The sequence below is a fragment of the Euprymna scolopes genome, chromosome 32, assembly GCF_053919585.1.
Source record: "Euprymna scolopes isolate OS-2025 chromosome 32, ASM5391958v1, whole genome shotgun sequence".
In the NCBI taxonomy this organism is placed as follows: Eukaryota; Metazoa; Mollusca; class Cephalopoda; order Sepiida; family Sepiolidae; genus Euprymna; species Euprymna scolopes.
The window spans coordinates 93,727,921-93,753,711 of record NC_136513.1 but is presented as its reverse complement, the minus strand read 5'-3'; the positions used below and the strand labels follow the sequence as shown (position 1 = coordinate 93,753,711).

General features: G+C 35.9%; 2 protein-coding genes across 2 annotated transcripts in view; one reads left to right on the top strand and one right to left on the bottom strand.

The window, feature by feature from the left end:
- LOC145256503 (uncharacterized) overlaps window positions 1-11,276 on the bottom strand; it is a 50,371-nt gene extending 39,095 nt beyond the window's left edge. Inside the window, exons 1-2 of the mRNA XM_080115467.1 lie at window positions 10,826-11,276; window positions 1,753-2,001 (exon numbers count right to left, since the gene is read on the bottom strand). Coding sequence (XP_079971593.1) covers window positions 1,753-2,001; window positions 10,826-10,951 — 375 coding nt within the window. The 5' untranslated portion in view covers window positions 10,952-11,276. The remainder of the gene's footprint in view (window positions 1-1,752; window positions 2,002-10,825) is intronic.
- Window positions 11,277-20,279: 9,003 nt separating this feature from the next.
- The window catches only part of LOC145256501 (26S proteasome regulatory subunit 10B), a 34,154-nt gene continuing 28,642 nt past the window's right edge, over window positions 20,280-25,791 (top strand). The window contains exon 1 of the mRNA XM_080115466.1: window positions 20,280-20,611. Coding sequence (XP_079971592.1) covers window positions 20,512-20,611 — 100 coding nt within the window. The 5' untranslated portion in view covers window positions 20,280-20,511. The remainder of the gene's footprint in view (window positions 20,612-25,791) is intronic.

Below are 25,791 nucleotides of genomic sequence, written 5' to 3'. Positions count from 1 at the left end.
AGACAATGCTTAAACAGCTTTGTAAGCATGGGAGCTAGTTCTGGTTGAAGTTTTTTGAACACTATCATAGGAATGTTGTCTGGGCCAGTTGCTTTACTGGAATCAAGGTTTTTGATTAGCTTAGCAACATCATACACAGATATTTGTATGTCGCATAGCGTGTTTTCAGACACAGGAGGAAATATGGGGGGGGCAACTCTGATCATATAGGATAAAATTAGCTGCAAAGTTCTTAGCAAAGAGTTTAGCTTTGTCCAATGCTGACAAGAATACCTCAGGTCCGTTGATGATAGTTGGGATAGAGCACACGTTCAGGATTCTATTTGCTATTTGCCAAAACTGGTGGGAATCACACTGCTGCTCAGCGATTTTGGACTTAACGGACTGAGCATATAACTATCTCGCGTTCTTTATTACTCTTTTATAGTAGTTGCTGGCAGCCCTGAAGGCAGCTTTAGTCTCAGGTTTGGTTGGTTGTTTTGTTTTACAGAATATCAAGCCTTTTCAAGTTATTTAATGCTGAATCAAATTATTTTGGAAATAGTATTCATGTTGCATCCAGTTATTTTGTAGAAGATTTTTATTCTACAAGCTCTTTGTATTTTCAATCGATAGTTTGTAGTGTTTAGTTTGGTTGTTTTATAGTTGATTTTATCGTTTTTGTTCCCTGCACTGCAGAACATGAATGAATTTTGCAATGGGAGAGGGAAAAGGCTTACAGTATTAATGTTTTGTACATTTTAAGTTAGGAAACCAGTCAGGAAGTGGGGGAGATAGAAAGAGAAAGGGGAAATGGGAAGAAGGAAAAAGTGGGTTGTTGTTGTTTTTGTTTTTGCAGAACATAATTAAGTTTTGCAAAAGGAAGTAGAAAAACAAAAAGCATCAATGTTAGATGCATTTCGTCTCAGGATTGGTTGGTTGTTTTTGTTTTACGGCATATCAACCTTTTTCAGGTTATTTAATGCCGAATCTAGTTATTTTGAGGAACGATTTTTAATGGAGTATATTTTTTTTTTTTTAAAAGTCAGATTCTATTTAACTCATAGTTGGGACCCTAACAGGTACTACCACTCCGGGTCAGAGTGGACCTGGGAGCAATGGCAATTAAAGGGTGGCTCCACACTCCCCAAGGCCCGCAAGCTAGGGCCTCACCATCGGATATAGTTTTAGGTCATATCCAGGACCTCGTCTCAGACAGCCTTTAGCTTCAGTACATCAATTATGTTTGAAGCAACGGAAAAAGTGATTTCTGTGCGCAATGGTAGCAGCACATTTTGGAGAGAACTACGACTGGCTGTTAGGTTTTGCTGGAATTTTGGGAGGTGGGTATGAAGCAGTCTATGCGTACAATTAACCATTCTGTCAGGTCTGATACCATAGAGGCCACATTCCTTTCAAACATGGAACGCAGAGGTAAATCTGATATAAATGTACGAAAGCTATCCCAGTCAGCCATAGAGTATCGACATACTGTACGATGGAGAGGTATGTCGAAGTCTTATTACATTTTGTTTTTATCTTAACTGAGACAACGAGGTGGTCGGAAGATTCTAGTGGAGAAAGAACAGAAGATAAACATAGCTTAGGGCAAGTTAAAAGAAAAAATTATCAGTTATTATCACAAATCTTAATCTCAGTTTAGTATTTTTTTTTTCAAATTATACCAATTTTAGCAAAACATTTTGTATCACTTTCTTAATTATAAATCGTGTTGAAGATTAAATTAAAGCAAAAAGAAAAAAAAAAACTTACCTTTCCTGGAATAAAACAACAAAGACCCATTTCAATGTAACGGAGGTAAGTCATTCCGAGTAATGATAAGCGAGTCTCAATTGCCGATAATATATCGACATGTCTGGCTAAATGATGATTGCGTCGTTCCGATTCCCGACGCGGTAGCTGTCCTTTAATCTGCCTTTGCACCAATGCATGATATTTGTCAACTCTTGCAAAGCCCTGGTTAAGGACGGCTTGCGCTCCTCTGTTAAATGCTTGACACACCTGAGAAATAAAAAAAATAAAATTTTTTTTAAAAACCTTACATAATAACTGGCGTTCATTACTTATATTCATCTAGAAAAATACTATTATGGTATGTGATCATCAAAATTGTCTGATCCATTCTCTGCTTCCTTTGTTCCAGCTTTGGTCTAGTGGTCTTCACCAATCCATTTTTTTGATACCTCATTATGATACAGTTTCCTATTCCAGTAACTTCTTTCCATTAACTGCAGGCTTATAGAACTCTCATTCCGCGGACTGTTTTCCTCCTACTTTGGCCTGTTTCAAGACTAAGGTCAATAGGCATCTCTTGTCTTTGTGATAATCATCTTTTGTTTTTGTTTTTAGCTCCTTACATCAAGTGGCTTCATGCCTTGTTAAGAGAAAGCCCAACCGCAGCATATGGCCATTGAGGTGTAAAGAGTTACTGTGGTAGAGCCCAGATTTATAAGAGGCAACCTGGGTGGGAATCAGGCAGCAAAATGTTTGTTCACATCACATTTAAATTTCTGCATGATGGTTTGGCATTCGTTTCCTTGATATCTTTCTATTAAGAATTCTTTCTGGGAGGATATCGGGTACTTGTGGGAGGTACGACGTGAAGGTTGCCAACATTCTAAAGTGAAAGCGTTTCTGTGGAACGAACTGGGTTCGAACTTGGCACACTTGGGTTGTCAGTCTGCACCGTTAACCACTAGACCAGCATCACCTCCCTGTTGGTGCTATCTGGAAAACAAAGTGAGTTTCAAAAGGAAGTGGTCTAAGAAAAGAAGCTATTAAAGTAGATCTTCTAGCATCTAGATACCTCTACAGTGAAGAGGGGGAATTTTGCTGTTAGTCATGTAAGTCAGACGTATTTACATAGGGGAGTCGAAACAAGTGCAGTAAGTTCATTGGAGCACATTCTGTGGAACGAATTGTAAAACAAGCACAGTGATGCAACATTGCGATGATGCGACAGGGGCTGAAGCTTGTCAGACAGTACGAGAGCTATTAGGTCAGGAATTCTTATTTTCTCCTCGTCAAAAAGAAGGGAGAGATTAGTCGTTGTATTCATTTGTTTACCCATGGGGGCAAAGTGAAACAAGGTTATTTATTTTTCATGTTGGGAGGGGGAGGGGTTGCTGGACATACAAAAAATGTGCACACACATTTTGCCTTTTATATATATACTAGCGAGGGGTACCCGGCGTTGCCTGGGTGTTTGGAGGTGTGTGTGGAAACTCTGGTGGTGGTGGTGGGGGGGGGGTAAAAAAAAAAAAAGTAAGTATAAGGATCGAACCCGAACCGTTGAGACAAAGTTGTAAATTAAAGTGTGAAAAAAAAAAAAAAAAAAAAAAGTGCAATGTTAACCATTGCCCCACCGCGAGATGCTAACGGAAACCAGTTTGAATTTATTTAATTACTTGGATTTGGCAGGTGCCCGTTTTAATGAGTTAATGAGGTCAAGTTTGACTGCGGGATTTTTATTTTCCCCAAGATGTTATAGGAAAAAGACTAACCCACATGTGGCTAGCGACAAATGTTGAATATTTATCTTCCCGAAATCGAGCAAATTAAATAGACAGGCGAGCTTCGTTGTTAACTGAGATATTATGATTTATATGTGATATAAAAAGCTTTAAAAAGTTGTGAAGCGAGCGACCGCTTCTCTGAAAAAAGCCTTTTGTAGACATACAGAAAAAGCGAACAAACATACATTTTTGCTTTTATATTTATAGATATAGATTATTATTTATTGAATCCATCCAAGTTGGTGGTCTAAATGCAAAAAAGTCACCAAATAACGGCGTGACTTTATTGCAAGAAAAAAATTCTGCGTAGCCATTAAAAAAATTTTTTTTAAACATTATTATATGGAGAATCTTTGAGTTAAAACCTATTGAGGAATACACATTTTGTATTGAAAAATTACACACTTTAAATATCTAAACATAAGGTAATAAATAAGTTTTTGGGCTTATGACTTGATATAAAATGTGAAACGCTGTGATTCGAAACGGAAAATGAAATGAGCCAAAATTGAAAACCTGAAACAAAAAAATGGAAGCTGAAGCAACACTTGATTCCTCTGAGGTATTATTTTCTTGGTTCATTTTGGGATCAAAGCGACACTGGAATAAATGTCTCTGAAATTGAGAAACATGTGAATTAATACAAGATATCCTTATTCCAGTTCTAAGTGTCTTTATTTTACAATCTTTCTAAGTCTTTGAGGATCCAATTAAACATACTCCAATTGATTTGATTACATTATTGACTGACTAATCTTAACTCGCCGATTTTCATAACTATATCATAAGCTGCTTCCTTTGTTTTACAACGTTTTGACTTCTCCCGGAATTACAATTGTGTCATCTTTGACATTTTTAAAAAATAAGGCCAATGTTTGTTAATGTCCTCTGACTGTTATTGTTTGTATTCTTTTAATTCAGCCCAGTTATTATTTGTTTATAAACTCCATTATTGTCAAATATTTGTTATTCTAACACCTTTACGCTTAAAATGCAAACTGCATATTTAATCAAACTAACATACTCGCCAGCCATCACAGGGCCCCAATCCATTACACTACATCTCAGTATAGTAGCTAACGATACATAATTCTTCTGATTCCTCACATTTTTTTTTTTTAACTTAAACTGGGCAATAAGACTAAGCCAAAATGTATTTATAGGAATATTTCCGCATTTATGCAGAATAGGCGCAGCATTATTGTCGGTATATTCTGGGCAGGTTACATAAAGCTATGGAAGGTGTTGAAACAGGAGTTACCGGAAAGGTGTTGCAGAGTTTCACGATTCTCCTATCGGGACTCCAAACCGGATTTACGTCTGGTTTACTCTCTTGGCCTTTGTCTTTCCCAAGGCGTCCACAAGGCAATGGAGTTATCTGCCATGGATGGGGGTCGGTTCATGAGCACTAGGACATATCTACGCACCAGTGGATCTGCATGCCACATGTTTGCAGGCCAGATTACATAACTCTTCCAAAGTCGCAAAGTGCCATGCGAAAACATTGTTTTTTTTTTTGCAAGAAAACAATCTAAGAGGGGGACCCCTGGTAATTGGACAAACTCGACGGTCTCCTTGTTACCGGAAGAATCACTCAGCTTTGCTGTATTAGCATAGAAATAACACAGGGAGTCAACAGTTAACCTAAGCTCAATTGGCAAAGAGCTGGGTGCAAGGAGTTAAAAGCAGAAGAGAGAAAGATAATGGGAAGAAAAGTTAACTTTTTTTTTTTTTTTTTTTTTTTACACACAGGACTTACATTATCAAGGCTAAGAGGCCACTCAAGGATAAGGGTTAAAGAGTGTACAGTAGAAATTGGAAAATATAGTAATCATTAGTAATGAAAATTCAGTAAATTTGATAACTTATATGGAATGGCTCATCAAGAACTTATTTACGTTAGACGACAACCATATTGTAGTCAGCCGGAAAGCAGGAAAACGGAAGACAATTCCACAGGCGTGCAGTTCTAAGAAAGAAGCTCTGTTCATGGAATCTACGTTTAGGTTTAGGCACAGATAAAGAGTGGGGGGAATTATTGATAGTGTTTACAGCTAGACGAGTGTTTCTTGTGAAAGTTTGGCGAGGGGGGACCATAGATTGAAGCTCGGTCAAACACTTTCCATGAAAATAACGATACATCAGAGACAAACTCGCAACATCTCTTCTGTGAGATAGAGGTTGCAGGGAAGAGAAAAGGACATCTCCTACGAGGCTACGAAGTCTATTTTGAACTCTATCAAGGCAGGCGATATAGGATACAGTTTAATTCCATAATATTTCATTACAAAATGGACCCGCATATAAGCACATAAACTAATATGATGTCAGTTTATGTGGTTATATGCAGGTTTTACCTCAGGTTTGTTTTGTAATGAAATACGACACATAACTGTACAAAACATATTTATTTATTCTGACTCCAATATAAAATATAAAATGTTTTGATGTTTCTTTTATGTTCCAAAATTAAGGAATATGAATGTTCTTGGTGAAAGTGTCTCGTATGATATGTATTCATATCTGGTTATTTGGTTTTTATTTATTTTTTTTTAAAGGAGAAATAATCTTTTGTGGAATCCATATTAAATAAAGTAGTCAACCACCTCAGCAGAAATAACCTTCCTAGTGACATGCAATATGGTTTCCATTCTGTCAGATCTACAGATGTGCTAACAATTATATCTCATAGGATCAGTGAATCTCTCGACAAAGGCTGCCTTTCTAGGGCAATTGCTCTTGACATATCAAAGGCATTCGATAAGGTATGGCATAAGGGCCTACTTCACAACATTTCCAGCTACGGTATCACAGGAAATGTTTTCTCAATTATTAAATCATTTCTCTCTGATAGGTTCATAAGAGTAATGGTTGATTGGCAGAAATCAGAGGCCCACAGTATTAATGCTGGAGTCCCTCAGGGGTTCATCCTGAGCCTAACTCTCTTCCTGATCTACATCAATGATCTCCCAAAACAAATACTTAAATCATTCATTGACATCTATGCTGATGACAACCATTTATGGCAACACATCAAAGGCCGTAAATGACAAAGTTCTCTCTGATTCTCTCTCCTCTGATCTCGAGCACGTGGTACAGTCGGGGAAGAGGTGGCTGGTTACTTTTAATGCATCTAAAACCAAGCTCCTATCTTTACATCATCAACAATCTGATCCCCATCTGGCATCAATTGAAATGGATGGCTCTCGTCTAGGGGAGGCTCCATGTTTTGATAAGCTTCTGGGATTGACCTTTACTCCTGACCTGAAATGGAACACATACATCAGGTCTGTTGCCAAGGTCGCTGGAAAAATGGTTAGGATCCTTCTACCGCTTCAGAAGATATCTCACTGCTGATGCAATTCTCTATCTATATAAAAGCCAAGTACATCCAAGGATGGAGTACCGCTGCCACATCTGGGCAGGAACTGCTAAAAACAGCCTATCCTGCCATGACAGACTACAAAATAGACTTTGTGGCTTAGTGGGAAATGCCCTGTTCTCTTCCCTGCAACCTCTTTCCCACAGAAGAGATGTCGCAAGACTGTTTTTGTTTTATCGTTATTTCCATGGCAAGTGCTCGTCTGAGCTCCAATCTCTGCCCCCCCCCTCGTCAATCATTCATGAAAAACACCAGTCTAGCTGAAATCACTGTCAATAATTTTCCCCATTCTTTATCTGTGCCTAAATCAAAATGTAGATTCCATGAACAAAGCTTCTTTCTTAGAAGTGCAGGCCTGTGGAACTCTCTTCCGTTTGCCTGTTTCCCACCTAACTACAACTTGAATGTCTTCAAGTCCAACATAAACAAATTCCTGATAAACCGCCCCCTTAAATAAGACACTTTATCAAATCTTCATTACTAACGATTACTATGATATTATCCCATTGATTACTGTACACGCAATAACCCTTATCCCTGAGTGGCCTCCAGGCCTTGATAAGTGGTGACTACAATGTAAAAAAACAAAAAAAACAATGTGTGGATCTTGGAATTGATGCGTATGAATTAACGAATTGGCGCAGTTTGGTTTTAGAAGTTCGGAAGATCCAAATGAATTTAAAGGCTTCCTAATTCCTTTCAAAATTTGAAGGGTAACAAAATGTCATTTTTTTTTTTTTTTTTTTTTTTTTTAACTATAAACAAAAAATTAAAATGGCTGACTTCTTTATTAAGAAACTTAAACAGGGCTGTACTTTGCGAATGAGACAGTCACATTTGCAAGTGATTTTTCAAAGTGGTGACTAGAAATAATGAAACACTTATCTTTTGGCGATTGTATTTCCTTCACTGACACTGCAAAGCTCACTACCGAGTGAAAAATATCTTTTCAACATATTTTTTAAATAAAACAAGCAAAGTCAAATTATTTAAACAATAAAAGGTTTAACAAAACAATATAATTTTTTTAAACAATGGCTGTTTAAAAAACATCTGAGGAAATTCGAATGTTTATACGTTCAAGTATGAACATAAAATTCTGTGTATATTTATAATTACACTTAAAAAAAAATGTTTATGATGTACGTACTTGTCATAGAACAAAGATGTCATATTCTAAAAATCATGTGGGTTTGGCTAATAACTTTTTTATTTAGCTAGTAAATGAAAATATTTACTTGTCAAAGGTCAACTAAAGATAAATTTGTCCGTAGAACCCTGTGAAATATATTCTGATGGACCAAATTTTGTAATTAAATTATTTTTAGTAAGATTCGTTGCATTTTTAACGATTATTAGCAAATAAAATTATTAATTTCATTCTCATATTCAGAAGAGAAAACATGCACAGACACGCAAAATTGTTTTGTAATTTTCTTTTTAATACTTCAGGTAATCTATTCTTCCCCTTGTCAAACTTTCACAAAAAAAAAAAAAAAAAAAATCACTCGACTATCAACAACCACTATAAACGATTTCTCCCACTCTATCAGTGCCTGAACATAAATGCTGATTTCATGAACAAAGCTTCCTTCCCAGAACTGCTCGCCTGTGGAACACTGTTCCGCTGTCCTGCTTCCCAGTTGAATACAACATAGTAGCCTTCAAGTCCAATGTAAACAAGTTCTTGTTGAGCCGTCCTCATAAATAATCAGATTCTACCCAATTTACACCATTAACGATTGCTACACTACCACCTTACATTCATTAACCCTTATCCTCGAGTGGCCCTTAATACGTGGTGAGACTCCTAATAATGAAAACAAAATATAAAGATGGCCGTCATGGAAGAAAGCAAGAACATGTATATATAAATGGGACTTTGTGTGTGTCAGTGTACGAGTTCATTCCTTATGGACTCTGAAACGGCTAGGCCGATTTTTTTTACAAAAAATTTCACACAAACGTACTTTATGTGTCTGGGAGTGTTCTTAGATAGGTTTTGTGTCGAAATACCTAAAATAAATATCAAAAATCGATAATCAAAAATAAGACCCTTACACACACAGTGCATTTGAGACGTTTTATCACTACAAAACCGAAAGGGTTACGACATAATATCAACGAGACTTATGTTACTGTACTAGTTTTTTTAAAAATAATATCTTCACAATAAATTCAGGTTTTACCATATCTTTTTTCATTAAATTGTTAGGTGAAAGTACAGAATAATTACAAAACACCCTTCCCTCTTCATGTTAAGAATGGCTTTCTATTCTAAATAATGTTATTTCAGCATGGTAACATAAGTGTAGAAATACCAAATCAACATTAGATTCTTTGATAAGACAAAGGCACGTTTGAAATGGTTCACAATTGAACCATGATACTTGACTTTTGCACTTTAAACCTTAATTCAAGTCATATATAATTTTATAAAATCAACTGTAGATTCTCTACAGTGCAACATAGACCATAGTGTATTATGAACTAAGTTATAGCGGAGAGGTATGTGAAGTGGGTTTCCGACTAGAGCAGACAACCGATTTGATTGAAAGCTGGGTGATTTCAATGAAAATAAAAGTGTTGGAAGTCTGGAACATTCATTGATCCTCATTTAATCCCGGGTAACGTCGTTTCCATTAAAAATCCCTTTAGTATTATGCATCTAAAATTGAGTAAAGCACGTTCAAAAATATCAACATTATGCGAAAAAAAAAAAACTGAAACAAAACAAAATGGCCACCGAATTTTACCTGATATCGTGTTTATCTAATGACGAGATGAGTGAAAACGTGTGCTGCTGCTCCAGATTGAGTCAGGGAGTCTTTTGGTTTGCCCATAAATAAAGTACAATGTAAGTGTTTTTTTTTTTTTTTTTTTTTTTTTTTTTTTTAAATTTTTTTTTTACGTTTCGGGAACCCCGATTTCATTTTGTACGGTCACTTTTCGATTGTACGTGGCTGGCTCGGCGAGCCAATATAAACAGCCTGCAGCCATGGGGGCTGAACTGTACAAGCATATTTTTCTTTTGAAAAAAAAGAAAGAAAAAAAGTTAAATAAAATAACATTACTTTTTTTATTGTGCTCCACTCACTGCTCCAACTCCAGTGCTTGCTCCACTGCTCCACAGACTTACCGTACCTTTTTAAAAATATATTGGTGCTAAATGCACTTACTGATCCGCGCTATTTTTGAAATCGTATTTCCAAGTTTAATTAAAGTTTTATGATATGTTTTTTTTTTTCACTTGTAAGGTTTAAGTACAGAATAGATACAAAACACCCTCCCCATGTTAAGAATGGCTTTTTAAATAATAACGTTATTATTTCAGCACGGATCACTCTCTGCATGAGTACCAAAATATATTTCAAAATCTTTAAGCTTTATTTTTTTTAAAGGAATACAGCAAAATAACAAACAATAAAAAGACATTGACATAATTAATAAACAAAGAGAGTAAGAAAGGGAATTAATATTTTTTTATGCAAATAGTTTTTAGATTATGTGGATGTAATCAGTTATTTGGAAACTTAAAATTGCTTGATTGTGGAACAAATATAACAATTCCTGGGACTGGTAGTGGTACAAACTGGTACATATATGTAAACGAGCTGAAATAACGTTCTTGTTTGGAAACCCATTCTTAACACAGGGAAGGTAGGGTGTTTTGGAACTATTCTGTACTTTCACCTAACGATTTAATAAACAAATATGTCGTAAAAATTGAATTTAACTTGAAATACTATTTAAAGAATAACGCGGTAAACAGAGATGCACAAAAACTACTTATTAAAAATGTCAAAATATTAAAATAAACAATACTAAATATGCGTTATATATATATATATATATATAATATGTTATAAATATGTGATTTCGTTTTTCTGCATCAAAATAAAAACAATGAAAATGAATTCATACGAACCAGTCGAATTTCGCTGACTTCTTTAAAGCGTACATAAGAAAGAATTTTGATGAAGACTTCTTTTGGGAGGTTTAGGATATTAATATGCGAATTCGCATCCTCGTCGGCGGCCATTGTAATTTTCATTCGCCTCTGCGCAGTTCGGTAAATATAAAAACCGGAACGAGGATTGTGCAAGAGAAACGAAACGAACTGGCAAAATTGTTTAGTTGCGTCACACGGCAAACAGACGGGCGAAATTGACTTAACGTTCGCTTAGATTATAAATTGTTTTTTTTTTTTTTAATGTTCCTATTAAAATTAAATTGAAACCTCTTCTTTGTATTACAATCCCGGACTAGGTGTTATTTATTACACTTATTTGCCCAGAAAAACATGCAAATAAAAAATAAAAACAAAAATAAAACAAATAAAAATAAAAACGAATAAAGTACAAAAAAACAACAACAAAAAACAAAGAGCACAATGACATATTATCACCCTCTGCTAAATCACTTCTCCAAAAATAAGATTCTACTTTTTAGGCGATTACATGCAATCACAATGAACAACTTGCTAAAAATGAAGAAAAACGAAACAAAATAAATAAATAAAATGAGGTACTACTTTTTAGGCAATTGCATGCAAACACATTGAAAAACACGAAAAAAAAAAGAAAAAAAAACTAGTTGATTTTTTCACATTGACATATAAAATCAAAATACATAAACGCATTTGTACGCATATAGTCTGCGCATCCTAAATAAAAACAAATAATTATGTTTGGAACCAATCAGAAAACTTTCTCAATTTATTTGAAATGGTCTTTCTGGGAGCTACGTAAACCCTTTAAAAGCCAGATTTTTCTTCAATAAACTAGTGGAACCCAGTTGACCCGAGTCTGCAGATTGGTGTTTTTGTGCGCCCCACTGTGGTCGCCCATCTTTGCAACATCTATCCCCCCCCCACACACACACAAACATTAGCAAACACAGACACACAGAGACACACACAGACACACACAACTCATCACATTATCGTCTGCAAATCTGTATAAATTTTATTCATTGATATATTTGCAGCAACCGAAACTCGCTACAATTGTAGACAGGAGCTAATTCTCGCAGCCCGAGATTTGAAATCCATTTTCTCCCTGGCTTGTCCAATCATAAGCCAGCTCTCAATCACGTGACTGGGTACATGAAAGGCGAAATCTGAAACCCTTAACCCTCTTTCTCACTGGCTCCAGCTGGCAGCAGACTTTTCCTGGGGCTTCGGCCCCCAGTCAAACATGAGTACAAGCTAACAATAGCTCTCTTAAAACTCACATTTATTTCCACATGCGGTACCCAAATGAACATAAATCATCATGTTACAGGACTACTGTCATCAATACACCGACACACCCACCCTTTGTCCCGTCTCTACTAGCGGATGCATGCTCCTATATGCATAGACACACTGAAGACTTTGGCCCTTCTTTCTCCTTCAACAAGCCTGATCTTCGTCTCCACATCAGGAACTCTTTTCACGACTACTATAAATACAAGCACGCACGAACGCTGAACTCTCATACTAATACGTCCCTCTTCTACTAATGCTACTAATGAAGATAACAAATAAAGTTGTTTATTAATATAGAATGAAACTCTATTTCGTTCTCTCTTATTCTATAGTTTCCAATCTTTTTCACTAAACTCCAATTATAATACGAAATCAAATGAACATTAATCCCTTATAACTTTCAATGAATTATGTACATGTGAAATATAAGATCTGGATTGAGCCTATAATGATATATAAACAAAACACAGATTTCATCAACAGGATCGAAGACACTCAAACATCCGGAGTAGTCACTGATATGACAGTCTTGATACTTACGTGAGAATTGCGCTGACCTGTGCTTTACTACAGCATTCGATTGACTGTTAATGACACATTAAGTTGTCAGAAATGATGCATTTTGTACCCACTCTGCCACTACGATCATTATAGCAAACAATTATTAGGCAAAACACATTGCTCAAGGAATTAGCTATGCCGGGAGATTTTCACAGATGAGATACGAAAAGATGTGATAAAAATATTTATAAAAGGACTACGAGTGACGAACTTAGTCTAAATTCATTCACAGAAACACCAACCACCAGGTTTAAATGGGAATAAAACAAATACAGAATCAAGGAAATGGCCATCTCTACGGCAAGGCTAACCATAACTTTATGGTATATCTGGCAGCAAAAGTTTCCTCTTGAACCTGAGAAATCTATCTACAACTACGTCTGTGCATGCAATATATAAAGAGTAGCTAAACAGCAGCAGTAGCAGAGACAAATGCAATGACTTATATGGACTACTCTTTCTCTAACAGCAGCAGCAGCAGCTAACTCGAACATCTTTGCTCTTTCTTTCTCATAGTAGCAGAATATATATAAGAGCCAGGTACGTCCAAGGATGGAATACTGTTGCCACATCTGGGCAGGAACTGCTAGAAAGGACTTAGCCTGCCTTGATAGAGTTCAAAATAGACTTCGTAGCCTCGTAGGAGATGTCCTTTTCTCCTCCTTGCAACCTCTATCTCACAGAAGAGATGTTGCGAGTTTGTCTCTGATGTATCGTTATTTTCATGGAGAGTGTTCAACTGAGCTTCAATCTATGGTCCACCCTCGCCAAACTTTCACAAGAAACACTCGTCTAGCTGTAAACACTATCAATAATTCCCCCCACTCTTTATCTGTGCCTAAACCTAAACGTAGATTCCATGAACAAAGCTTTTTTATTAGAACTGCACGCCTGTGGAATTGTCTTACGTTTTCCTGCTTTCCGGCTGACTACAATATGGTTGTCTTCAAGTCTAACGTAAATAGTTCTTGATGAGCCGTTCCATATAAGTTATCAAATTTAACAAATTTTCATTACTAATGATTATTATATTTTCCAATTTCTACTGTACACTCTTTAACCCTTATCCTTGAGTGGCCTCTTAGCCTTGATACTGAGTTGATACCTATGAAAAAAAAAAAAAGAAAAAGTCCAATGTGAACAAGTTCTAATTGAATCGTCCCCCTAAGTAATCCAAGTTTCAAAATTCCCACTGTTTACTATGCTAAAATCACAATGACTAATGTATACCTATTAACCCTTATCCTCGAGTGGCCTCTGGGCCTTGATAAGTGGTGACACCCTTGTAAAAAAAAAAAAAAAAAGAAAAGCCATTCACCCACCGACAACAGCAAACCTTAATAACAAGGACTTTGTTATTTCCATCTTCTCGGAATCCTAGCAACAAGAGACATTCAAATTATTCACTCTTTTTTATGATACCTGAACTCACAGCTCTTAATCGATCCAGACTTCTTCTAATGTCCCAGCTAATGAACCCCCTTGTTTTTATGAGAACTCTAAAAATATTCACGGAAATTCTATGTTTTTCTATTGCTTAAAACCTTCCATTTTAAACACATATAAAATATCTCTTTGTGAATATATGCCTTCTGAATTCAGTGTTTTGTTTTGTTTACCGTACAACAATGTCTCTCATTTTTCTCACATTTGATTTTAAACCCTGAAAACCTTTTCACTGAAAATATTTGTATGAATTCGGCTCATCCCAAAATACATCTCATCTCTCCTTATCAAACACCCTAAAGTAGACCCCCAAAACTAGCGTGAAAAACATCCCTAAAAATCAATGACAATCTCCTTAAAATACAAAACAAAGCAAAAAATAAACACACAAAAAACAACAACAAAAGAAATAAAAATACTTATTTTAGAATTTACAATGGGAGATCATGTTTGCATATAAGTTTAACAATGCCATTTCCAGGCCATTCTAACGTTTTAGGAGAGTTAAATTTTTTTTTTTACAATGGGACTCACCAGAACAACAGCATAGTAATAGTTAGTGATGGAAATAGGGTAGAAATAAACTATTTAGGAGGACGGTTCAACAAGAACTTATTTACATTGGACTTGAAGACAACCATATTGCAGTCAGCTGAAAAGCAGGCCAGCAGAACAGAGTTCCACAGGCGGGCAATTCTAGGAAAAAAGCTTTGTACATGGAATTTGTTTAGGTTTAAGCACAGATAGAGGATAATCATTTTCAGGGAACCTCTTTTAGATGAGAACGATTCATCTCAGTTGGGGCCAAGTGAGGATCAGAGCGTTTATGATGAAAAGATAAAAGGTTGGTTTTGGATGCGTTAAAATTCACGAGCCACTTTTTAGCCCATTGCACCACATGACAAAGGTTTGAGGAGAGAGCCTTGGAGAGATCTTGGTTATTGTTGTTGTAAGTTCGGGAAAAGGTGTTATAAATAATAAACTAGACAAAATACTGTTAGAAATTTGCTCAATATATGTTACCGTGACATAACTTGACATATATTCGGTGGGTTTTTAATAGTATTTTGTCTAGTTTATTATTTATAACACCTTTTCCCGAACTTACCGTGTGAAAGAGATAGTCGGGCGCCATTTTCAATTTTCCAATACATCAGTAAACACTGCATGTTTTTCGAGCTGTATAAACATGTTACATTGAATAAAAACACAAAAAATATATCCAGTTTGGTAGAAAAGTAACTTATCTTACCTTTGATAACATTTATTTATTATATATTTGTTTTTTGACAACTTTTTCGAATCTATGTGTACAGTAATACAAACCCATACTTTTATTTATTTTATTACCATTTTTAATCTGCTTAGTTACATATGTTTCCAATACCAAATCGAATTAATGATCCAATAGTTTCATCAGACTTTGCAGATTAAAAATGGCAATAAATATATTTTGCTCTATAGTAATATTGACCACTTTTGTTCAGGTTTTTTACCATTTACCATTTACCATTTACTCATCAAATACTATATATATATATATATATATATATATATATATATATATATATATATATATATAATAGCAGGGAAACCTGATGTTGTCCCGGATTGAACGAGAGTCAACGAATGTTCCACATAATTTATTTTCATTGAAATCGATGACATCGCCCATTTTTCAATCAAATCGTTTGGTGGGGGATACATCTGACTAAATCTGATGAGGGTCACTTCCTTATAAAGAACGTATCCAGGTGTGCTTTGATCAAAATCGATGCGCCAGATTTCAGTGTCATATTTGACCAACAGAAGGAAGACTGGACCATCTCATGGAATGAACTGGTGGACAGACACCAGGACAACTAAAGAATCGAGTACTGGAGTACTCTGTGGCTAAGCATATTCAGGTCAAATACAAAAAAGAACTGGATGGCTGAAAAATGGATGATTGGTGCCATATCCAGAAAAAAAGAACTAGGTCCGGTTAAGACCTTAATTTCATTAATTGTGGCAATATAGATAAACAATAACAAAGTGAGGGACTACAGAGAGCTCAATGACTTTGCTGATGCTTTTATTACGAATGCAGATGTGAACAGAAGTTGTGGGAATGGTGGCATGAAGCCTCCAATGTTGCCATATTTGAGATGAATAAAGCCTGTCTTCAGATGCACAAATCACTGTGAGCCTTTCAAGCATGTTGAAGCGGCAAAGGTGTTGCCTTAATTTCACTTGAACATGATGATGATGTGATCTCATATAGATGCAATAATTTTCCAGTACAATGAATCATGTCATCATACATTTTTTTTTTTTTTACATAGGCGTCACCACTTATCAAGGCCCAGAGACCACTCGAGGATAAGGGTTAAGAGTGTACAGTAGTCAATTGAACAGTATAGTAATTGTTAGTAATAGAAATTAGGTAAATTTGTTAACTAAGCGGAACAGTTCATCAAGAACTTGTTTACGTTGGACTTGAAGACAACCAGATTGTAGTCAGCTGGAAAGCAGGAGGACGGAAGACAGTTCCACAGGCGTGCAGTTCTAAGAAAGAAGCTTTGTTCATGGAATCTATGTTTAGGTTTAGGCACAGATAAAGTGTTGGGGGAATTATTGATAGTGTTTTCAGCTAGACGAGTGTTTCTTGTGAAAGTTTGGCGAGGGGGGACCATAGATTGAAGCTCAGTCGAGCACTTGACATGAAAATAACGATAAAGCAGAGACAAACTCGCAACATCTCTTCTGTGAGATAGAGGTTGCAGAAAAGAGAAAAGGACATCTCCTACGAGGCTACAAAGTCTATTTTGAACTCTATCAAGGGAGGACAAGTCCTTTCTAGCAGCTCCTGCCCAAACGTGGCAACAGTATTCCATCCTTGCACATACCTGGCTCTTATATAGTTAGAGAATTGCATCAGCATTAAGATATCTACTGGATCAACAGAAGGATCCTACCATTTTTCCAGCAGCCTTGGCAACAGATTTAATGTATGTGTTCCATTTCAGATCAGGAGTAAAGGTCAAGCCCAGAAGCTTATCAAAACATGAGGCCTCCCCAAGACGAGAGCCATTCATTTCAATTGGTGCCAGATGGGGACAGAACGTTGACAACATTTTTGTCAATTTACATTTTGCATCTGCAGATCGAGTGAAGGAACATTTGTCAAAATTTGGACTGGCCTGTTAATCTCCTGAGTAGCTTAAAGAAGGAGCATGTGCCTGGATTGTGCATTCACAGCGACAGTGGTAGAGGAATGGATATGAGCAGTAGATACTCCAGAATCTCCACCAGTAATGACATGGTAAATGATCTTTTCAGTATGCTGAAAACTGGTTGGTCATTTTCCTGTTTACAGATGGCTCTGCATAACTACAGCATACATAAAACATGGTGCCAAAAAGTTACCACTGGCTGGGATGATGAAGCAAATGACTCCTCCATCCCCTCAGGAATAAGCTGATAAGAACTCTGAATGGGATACATCAGGACGATCTCGTACAAGATGATTAGCATGTGAACGGAAGTGAGTTTACAGTTTTGGGTATATGTTCATTTGCTACTGGGCATGCACTAGAGGCTGATGGATCAGTCATCAGGGATGTGAGGTGGTTGTGCTCAGTGAATAATATGCAGCACATCAACCTGCCAGAACTGGATGCAGTATTGAAAGAAGTAAACCTGGCACTCCAGTGACATTTGAAGGTACTACATATCAAGAGAGATTTAGCATTTGCTTATTGACAGTAGACGCCCTGACAGTGAAGTTATGATTGACCACCAAGACAGCCAATGAAATGCTGTTACAGAGATCTGCAGGCAAACTTGTGGATGTAGTTAAAGGCTAATAGTAGATGTAGCACGAGGTGATTCAGGTGAGAGACTAGCACAGAAAACTTGTAAACTAAGCGAAAGCAAAACACTATTATTTAGAACCTAAATTAAAATAAACACCAAAGACACTTTTACCTGTAAGTAATACAGTGTGAAATGAATTATAGTCATTCATTGTTTAGCAACACCATCACTGGTCATAGAGCCTGTATCATAAACAACTCTCTATAAAACAAGCAGTTTTCATAGGAAATGGTCAGAATGGCAAGGAGCAAGAAGCCTTTCTAACTGTGATTTTGTGTGCCCAGTCAAGTAGATCAAGCCTCGCAGCCTTTAGTGACTCCAGTGACACCAGCTCACTTCAGCACTTCTCTAATAACTCCAATTCCCTCCTGCAGCTTCCAGCAACTCATGCAGTGGCTTTCCAGCTTATTCCTGGAGCTTCCAGTGACTCTAGCGGCTCTCCAAGTACTTCCTGCAGCTCCCAGCGACTCCAGCTTACTCCTGCAGCGCTTCTAGCTCACTTCAGCAGCTCCCCAGCGCCACTGACGTCTGGTTACTTGTTCCAGTGCCCACTAACCTCCTGCTACATTCCTATCACAAGCCCCCAAAATCTTGACCTTTTAAGACACCCATTCTTGTTTCAGCTGATTTGTAATCCATTACCGTATATTTGACCTTTTTTCTTGGTAAAAATAAAACACGATGCGCGTCGTTTTTAACCGATCATTTGTGGTTTTAACCGATCATTTGTGTTTTTAACCGAACATTTGTGTTTTTAATCGATCATTTGTGTTTTTAACCGATCATTTGTGTGTTTAATCCTTCTTTGCCATTATGTTTTTGCCTTGTGTTTACTTTATTAATTGTAATTAATTGTAATTAATTGTATGGACGATTGACGGCTTCATACTCTCGCCCTTGTAGAGGTTCAGAAGTTTAAGTAAAATTAAATTTCTTTGCCCCCCCCCCAAAAAAAAAGGAATGAAACAAAACGACTCCTTCTGATTTGAATGCACCGCATTTATTTTTTAACAAAAAAAAAAAAAAAAATAATAATGTGATTACACAAAGGTCCAACTGGTGAAAGTTCTTTCGAAGTCATTATGATTAAAATGTTAGGTGAAAATCCTTTGTGGAATTAAAGAGTTTTGGAGGTTAAAGTCCTGTGTGAAAATAAGATTAATTTAAAGTTTGTGTTCATCTGACGAAGTCCCATGAGGAAAGTAATTTGAGAAGAAAGTGATTCGTTGTTATTAATTTAGAAGATGTGCAGAAAGAATGCATGTGTGCACAAGTGATTTCTGAGTGTCCGCGTGGCGTGTGTACGACGGTGTTGGTGGTATTGGCATGTTCTTGTTGTGTCGTCAAATCGAGCTGAAAGGGGAAAAAGCTGAAATCTCTCCATAGACGACTGTTTTATACATTTTGGGCCCCAGAACACGATTGCTACTGCTGATATTTTGTTTTTTGGAAAAGCGTTAAAAAGACAATCTTTTTAATTTTATCATTTGTTACTTGTGTCATGTGATGGTGCTTTCAACTATGTACGCCAAAAATATGTTCATTTTACTTTTGTTGTTTGAGAAAAGTGTGTGGGCATATTTGAAATTGTGTCGTTGCTGACAAAACACATTTCTTTGCAAACTGCGTCAGGAAAAGTGAAATGAAGAAAGGTTCGTTTATTTGCGCGCAACACTTCTGCAACAGTGTTAAGAAAGGAAATTAATATTGCTACAACTTTAAATTAAAAAAAATATATCAAGAAACATTTTCTCTGTTGTGTATTTATAATAGACAAAGAGTATTTTTAAGTATTCTTTAAAAAACAATATTAAAAGATATTTTTCGAACAATATATCTTCATTTTATTAAATTTAAAAAAAATATTTATTTTTGTAAAAACAGTATACATTAATTGTTTAAAATATTATTTCATTTCAAAACGCATAAAAATATTTGAGTATTTATTTTTGTAAAAACAATTTTATAAACTATTTGTTTTAAAAAATTAAAAAATTATAATAAAAATACAATCCTAAATTTGCATAAAGCATTTTTTCATTTTGTTGACCTAAAATACACGGGTGACAGATTTCCATTGTACACCGTCTTTCTTCGATGTAGTTTTTAAGAGGAAGTCAGAATAATCGAGTGAGATTCCTTTTTATCAAAAAGATATAATTACAAAATTAATAATTTAATTTTAAACAGAAAAAAAAATTGTTTAATTAGAGTTATTTTTTCTTCCTTTTTTTATGGTGTCTGCGGGACTATCATTTATTAGTGCGGGCTTATTATCATAATTTTAAATATAAAAAAGAAAATTCTTTTTAAGGAATGGCTACATCCATTAAAAAATTAAAAGCAAATATATAAGTCAATTCAATAATTCAATTTAGTTAACGAATAAATAAATAAAAAAATTAATTAAAAAAAAAAAAAAAATAACGAAAGGGGACGTCGTTTCAGTTACACCGGTTCGTAGTGACTTGCGGAAAATAGAAAAAACAGAAAACAAAATGACGTCCGTTGTTGTCGATAGCACCCGAGAAAAGGCTTTAGCCGATTACAGAAAGAAATTGACAGAACATAAAGAAATTGAAGATAAGCTTAAACAATGTAAGTTATTTATTATTTATATAAAATCACTCCAATTTCATTTATAAAATTACTTTTTTTCTCTTTCGTGCGATGATTACGCTCATGGCAGCCGGGTAATTTTATAGAATCACTCCCGTCTCTAATCGTTTTTAATTTTTTTTTTTTAATTTTGGGTTTGTATTACTGTACACATAGATTCGAAAAAGTTGTCAAAAAACAAATATATAACAAATAAATGTTATCAAAGGCAAGATAAGTTACTTTTCTACCTAACTAGATATATTTTTCGTGTTTTTATTCAATGTAACATGTTTATTCAGCTCGAAAACCATAGTGTTTACCGATGTATTGGAAAATTCAAAATGGCGCCCGACTCTCTCTTTAACACGGTAAGTTCAGGAAAAGGTGTAATAAATAATAAACTAGACAAAATACTGTTAGAAATTCGCTCAATATATGTTACCGTGACATAAGTTGACATATATTCGGTGTTTTTTTTTAATAGTATTTTGTCTAGTTTATTATTTATAACACCTTTTCCCGAACTTACTATGTTAAAGAGAGATTTTGAATTTTTCAATACATCGATAAACACTGTATGTTTTTTCGAGCTGAATAAACATGTTACATTGAATAAAAACACAAAATGTATCCTGTTTGGTAGAAAAGTAACTTATCTTGCCTTTGATAATATTTATTTGTTATATATTTGTTTTTTGACAACTTTTTCGAATCTGTGTACAACAACCCTAAATTTTATTTATTTATTTGATGCTTATGTACCGCATTATTTTTTAAAATAGTATTTCCAAGTTTTACGATATCTTTTTTAAATTGTTAGATGAAAGTACAGAATAGTTACAAAACACTCTCCCCATGTTAAAAATAGCTTTCTAAATAATATTATTTCAACACGCTCTACAATAAATGCATAATTACGATTTATTTTTGAGTCCTCAATGAACGATTGACGTCAAGGTAATATGTCCTTCATTAACCCTAAGTCTGGAGCGATGGATTTGAATAACAGGTTTGCTTTTAATGGTCCAAAATGCGTAGGAGGTAAAACGGTCTAGAGACTGGAGTGATTTTTACAAAAATACCAGTTTCAATCCAAAAACGAAATCATTCCTCCTGTTCTTATCGGAATTAATGGTATGTTTTTACGACCTACCCCAGCGGCGTAGTATAAACACCCCCAACCACCCCATGATAAAAACGGCTTTCAGAATCCACCCTCAACCTCCCCACGTTAAAAACGGCTTTCGAGGTTGGGGGGTGTTTATTCCGAAAGCCATGGGGAGGTTGGGATGTTTATAATACGCTGGGGGCACGTTGTAAAAAAATTAATCTTTGTGTTTGTTTTACAATAGACAGGTACGAAAAAGTGGGAAAAACAACAACAAAACAAATATACGGTACTTATTGATCCGTGCTGAAATAATAACATTTTTATTTAAAAAGCCATTCTTAACATAGGGAGGGTGTTTTGTACCTATTCTATACCTTAACCTTACAATTGAACAAAAAACGTATAAAACTTTAATTAAACTTGGAAATACGATTTAAAAAATAGCGCGGATCAGTAAGTGCATTAGCACCAAATAATACGTTACCAAAGACAAGATCAGTTGCTTTTCCACCTATCTGGATAAGATTTTGTTATCTTAACTTATTTGGGTTTGTATTACTGTACACATAGATTCGAAAAAGTTGTCAAAAAAGATATATAACAAATAAATGTTAACATAAGGCAAGATAAGTTACTTTTCTACCTAACTGGATAATTTTTTAATGCTTTTATTTAATGTAACATGTTTATTCAGCCCAAAAAACATAGTGTTTACTGATGTACTGAAAAATTAAAAATGGCGCCCGAACCTCTCTGTGGCACTGTTAGTTTGGGAAAAGGAATTAAAAATAAAAAACTAGACAAAATACTGCTAGAAACTCGCTCAATATATGTTACCGCGGCATAGGCTGACATATATTCAGTGGGTTTTTAACAGTATTTTGTCTTTTTTAAATTTTTAACTCCTTTTCCCAAACTTATCGTGTCAAAGAGAGAGTCAGACGCCATTTTTAATTTTCCTTCGTGGTATGGGTTCGAGTTTGCCTACCTACTACCACTTTTTATTTATTTATTTTTGCTCAACACACACCTCCAAACACCCTGGGCACCCAAGCTAGTAACATATAAGTACATAATGTTTTCAACCGAAATGCGTTGGTTTCAAAGATCACCAACGTAAAAAAACACCAAAGACTGATTCTAAACATAAATTAAGAACTGATTTTTTATTGAAAAATTCTTTGATTATTAGTCATGGTAATGGTTGTGACATTCACCCTGGATCGGTTGGATCGGCTCTTTTCAACAAGTTTACCACATCCCGAACACTGGTTGACCAAGCATGGCAATCCAAGACCGCTTCTTTTATGAGTATAAGCTATTCTTGGATGAGGGCCCAGAATCAGTTCAGCATTCTGCTTCACTGTTCTGAGCCAGGTCCAGATGTTGAGTTGGTCACCACAATGTTTCTTTCAGCCTGGTGGTGGTGTTGGATCGATGAGTTCACGGATGAAGTCACCTGGGTGTTGAAGTGTGTGGCTGAAGCAACAAAGGTGTTTGGCAAGGAGAGATTTGACGAAGTGCCTCTTGCAGTTAGCACAAACCATAGTGTTGGAGATAAACTGTTGTCAGCAGACATAGAGGATGCAGTATAGCCAGTAATGGTTAAATACCTTCAGTTTGTCTAGGTCACTTGTCCATATAGGCCAAATCTCGCAGCCATAAAGAATGGTGCAGACACTGGCCTGGTAGATCCTAACTTTAGTGTTCAGTCTTATTTCTTTTCTAGGCCAAAACCGCAATCGAAGCTGATGCAGTTGCAGATGTCTTTCTCCCTTTGACCTGTTGCGATGATAATGGAGCCAAGATATTTGAACAGATCAAGGTCTTCTAGGGTTTCTTTATCGAGGACGGCTGGTTGTTTTTCATTGAAAGTGTATTTGCTGTTAGTAATTTTGTTTTATTGGCATTTATCTTCATGCCAATCTTTGAAACATAAGATTGCAACTTATAAATGGCCAATTGAATTATAGCAAAGGTTTCACCCAATATGGCAATATTATCAGTGTACGAAGGGCGTGCAATAAGTAATGCCCATGACCAACTTCCAGTTGTCGGATCTAGCTGAAATTGTGCATGTGCAATGATTTATATGTCTACGGGTTATGTTGTAAATTACAGCTCTGAACTAATTGTGGTTTCTGTTTTACAGGTGTTTGAACTGAGTCAGGGGTGAAATGGAGCCTATTGAATGTCGAACAGTGATCCGGTTTTTGTATTTGAAAGGACGTACACCACAGGAGACGTTTGATGAAATGAAAGAAACTTATGGTGATAATGCCTCATCATATGATCTTGTAAAACGCTGGCATCGTGAATTCAAACATGGCCGGAAGTCTGTGGAAACAGCTCCCAGACCTGTTCCCCCCCCCCCGCCCCTTCTGCCATTGATGAGGCATTTGCCCGTCAAGTTGAGGCTGCCATTTTGGAAGATCGGCACATTACTATTCGCCAAATAGCACAAGATGTCAAGATTAGTACAGGGTCTGTGGAAACTATCATTCATGACCATTTGCATATGCATAAGGTGTCTGCCAGATGGATTCCCAGGTTGCTCACATCATTCCAGAAGCGAGAACGCGTCGAGTGCTCGAGGATGAATTTGGAGATGTGCCAAGAAGATGAGTCGAAGTTTTTCAAAAGACTGATTACACAGGATGAAACCTGGGTCCATCATTATGATCCAGAGATCAAAGCCCAGTCAATTCAGTGGAAGCACTTGGACTCACCGTCTCCAAAGAAGGCAAGGGTGCAGCCCTCCGCTAGCAAGGTCATGCTCACAGTCTTCTGGGACCAGGACGGAGTAGTGATGACAGATTTCCTGGCAAAGGGTACCACAATTACAGGAGCCTATTATGCTTCACTTTTGAGGAAATTAAGAGAAGCTATCAAAATCAAGAGGAGGGGCAAGATCAGCAAAGGTACCCTCCTCTTGCAGGACAACGCTCTGGTACACAACTCACATGTCGCCAGATCAGAATCACGGGGGTGTGGTTAAGAAATCCTTCCCCATCCTCCTTACTCTCCTGACCTTGCACCCTCTGACTTTCACCTCTTCCCAGCCATGAAGTTGTTTTTGAAAGGAAAGCGTTTCTCAGATGATGCAGCCTTGATTTCTGAAGTCACGTCATGGTTGAAGGACTAACCTGGGGTGTTCTACAAAAACGGTCTCCAGAGCTGCATCAACCGATGGAAGAAATGCATAACTCTGGGTGGTTCCTATGTAGAGAAAGACTAATAACTGTGCCAAGTTTTGTTGCTCTACTGCTATGGGAAGTGGGTCAGGGGCATTACTTATTGCACACCCTTTGTAAATGAGATCCTGTATTTGTCGATCATGACTTGGTGTTACACCATGAAAGTTAGCCAATGTGTTCAATTTGATCAGTCGATGGTGTAATCAAAAAGCTTGGGCAAGAGAACATATCTTTGTCGAATGTTTTGATTATTGTGAGTTAGGTGAAATAAATATAATTTTCATCGATATTCATACGTTTTCCACAAAAATAAAAATGAAGTCCAGTTGTATATTATCCAAGTTAACTTAGTACTATAACATAAATACAGGTCACACTGGTAAGAAGACAGAATATTTATTTTAAAAAGAATTGCTATAATTTTTAATAAATCTACATAAAGTTGAGTTTTTTTCTTGCTTTAACATTGATATTAAAAGCCTACTTTTTTATTTGAAAATTATTAAAACAAACTTGATATACTCAGTCATCTACATGTGAGCAACTACATGAAGATTAACTAATTTACATATACCTTAGAAAAAACGAGTGTTCATTAATTACATTCATTTTTATGGTTTCTTATTAAATGATTGGTTTCATTTCACTATTATGCTGAATTCTATTTATGCAGTTTCTACATTCTGCATAATTGTGTAGAATTTAGGATGAAAACGTTCTAGCACATGAATATATATATATATATATATATATATATATATATATATATATATATATATAACATTAAATGACTGTGCTGGTGTGTATGCGGAAATTTGCTACCAAACTCCTCTGAATATTTGATCTATAGATTTGAAATTTGATATGTA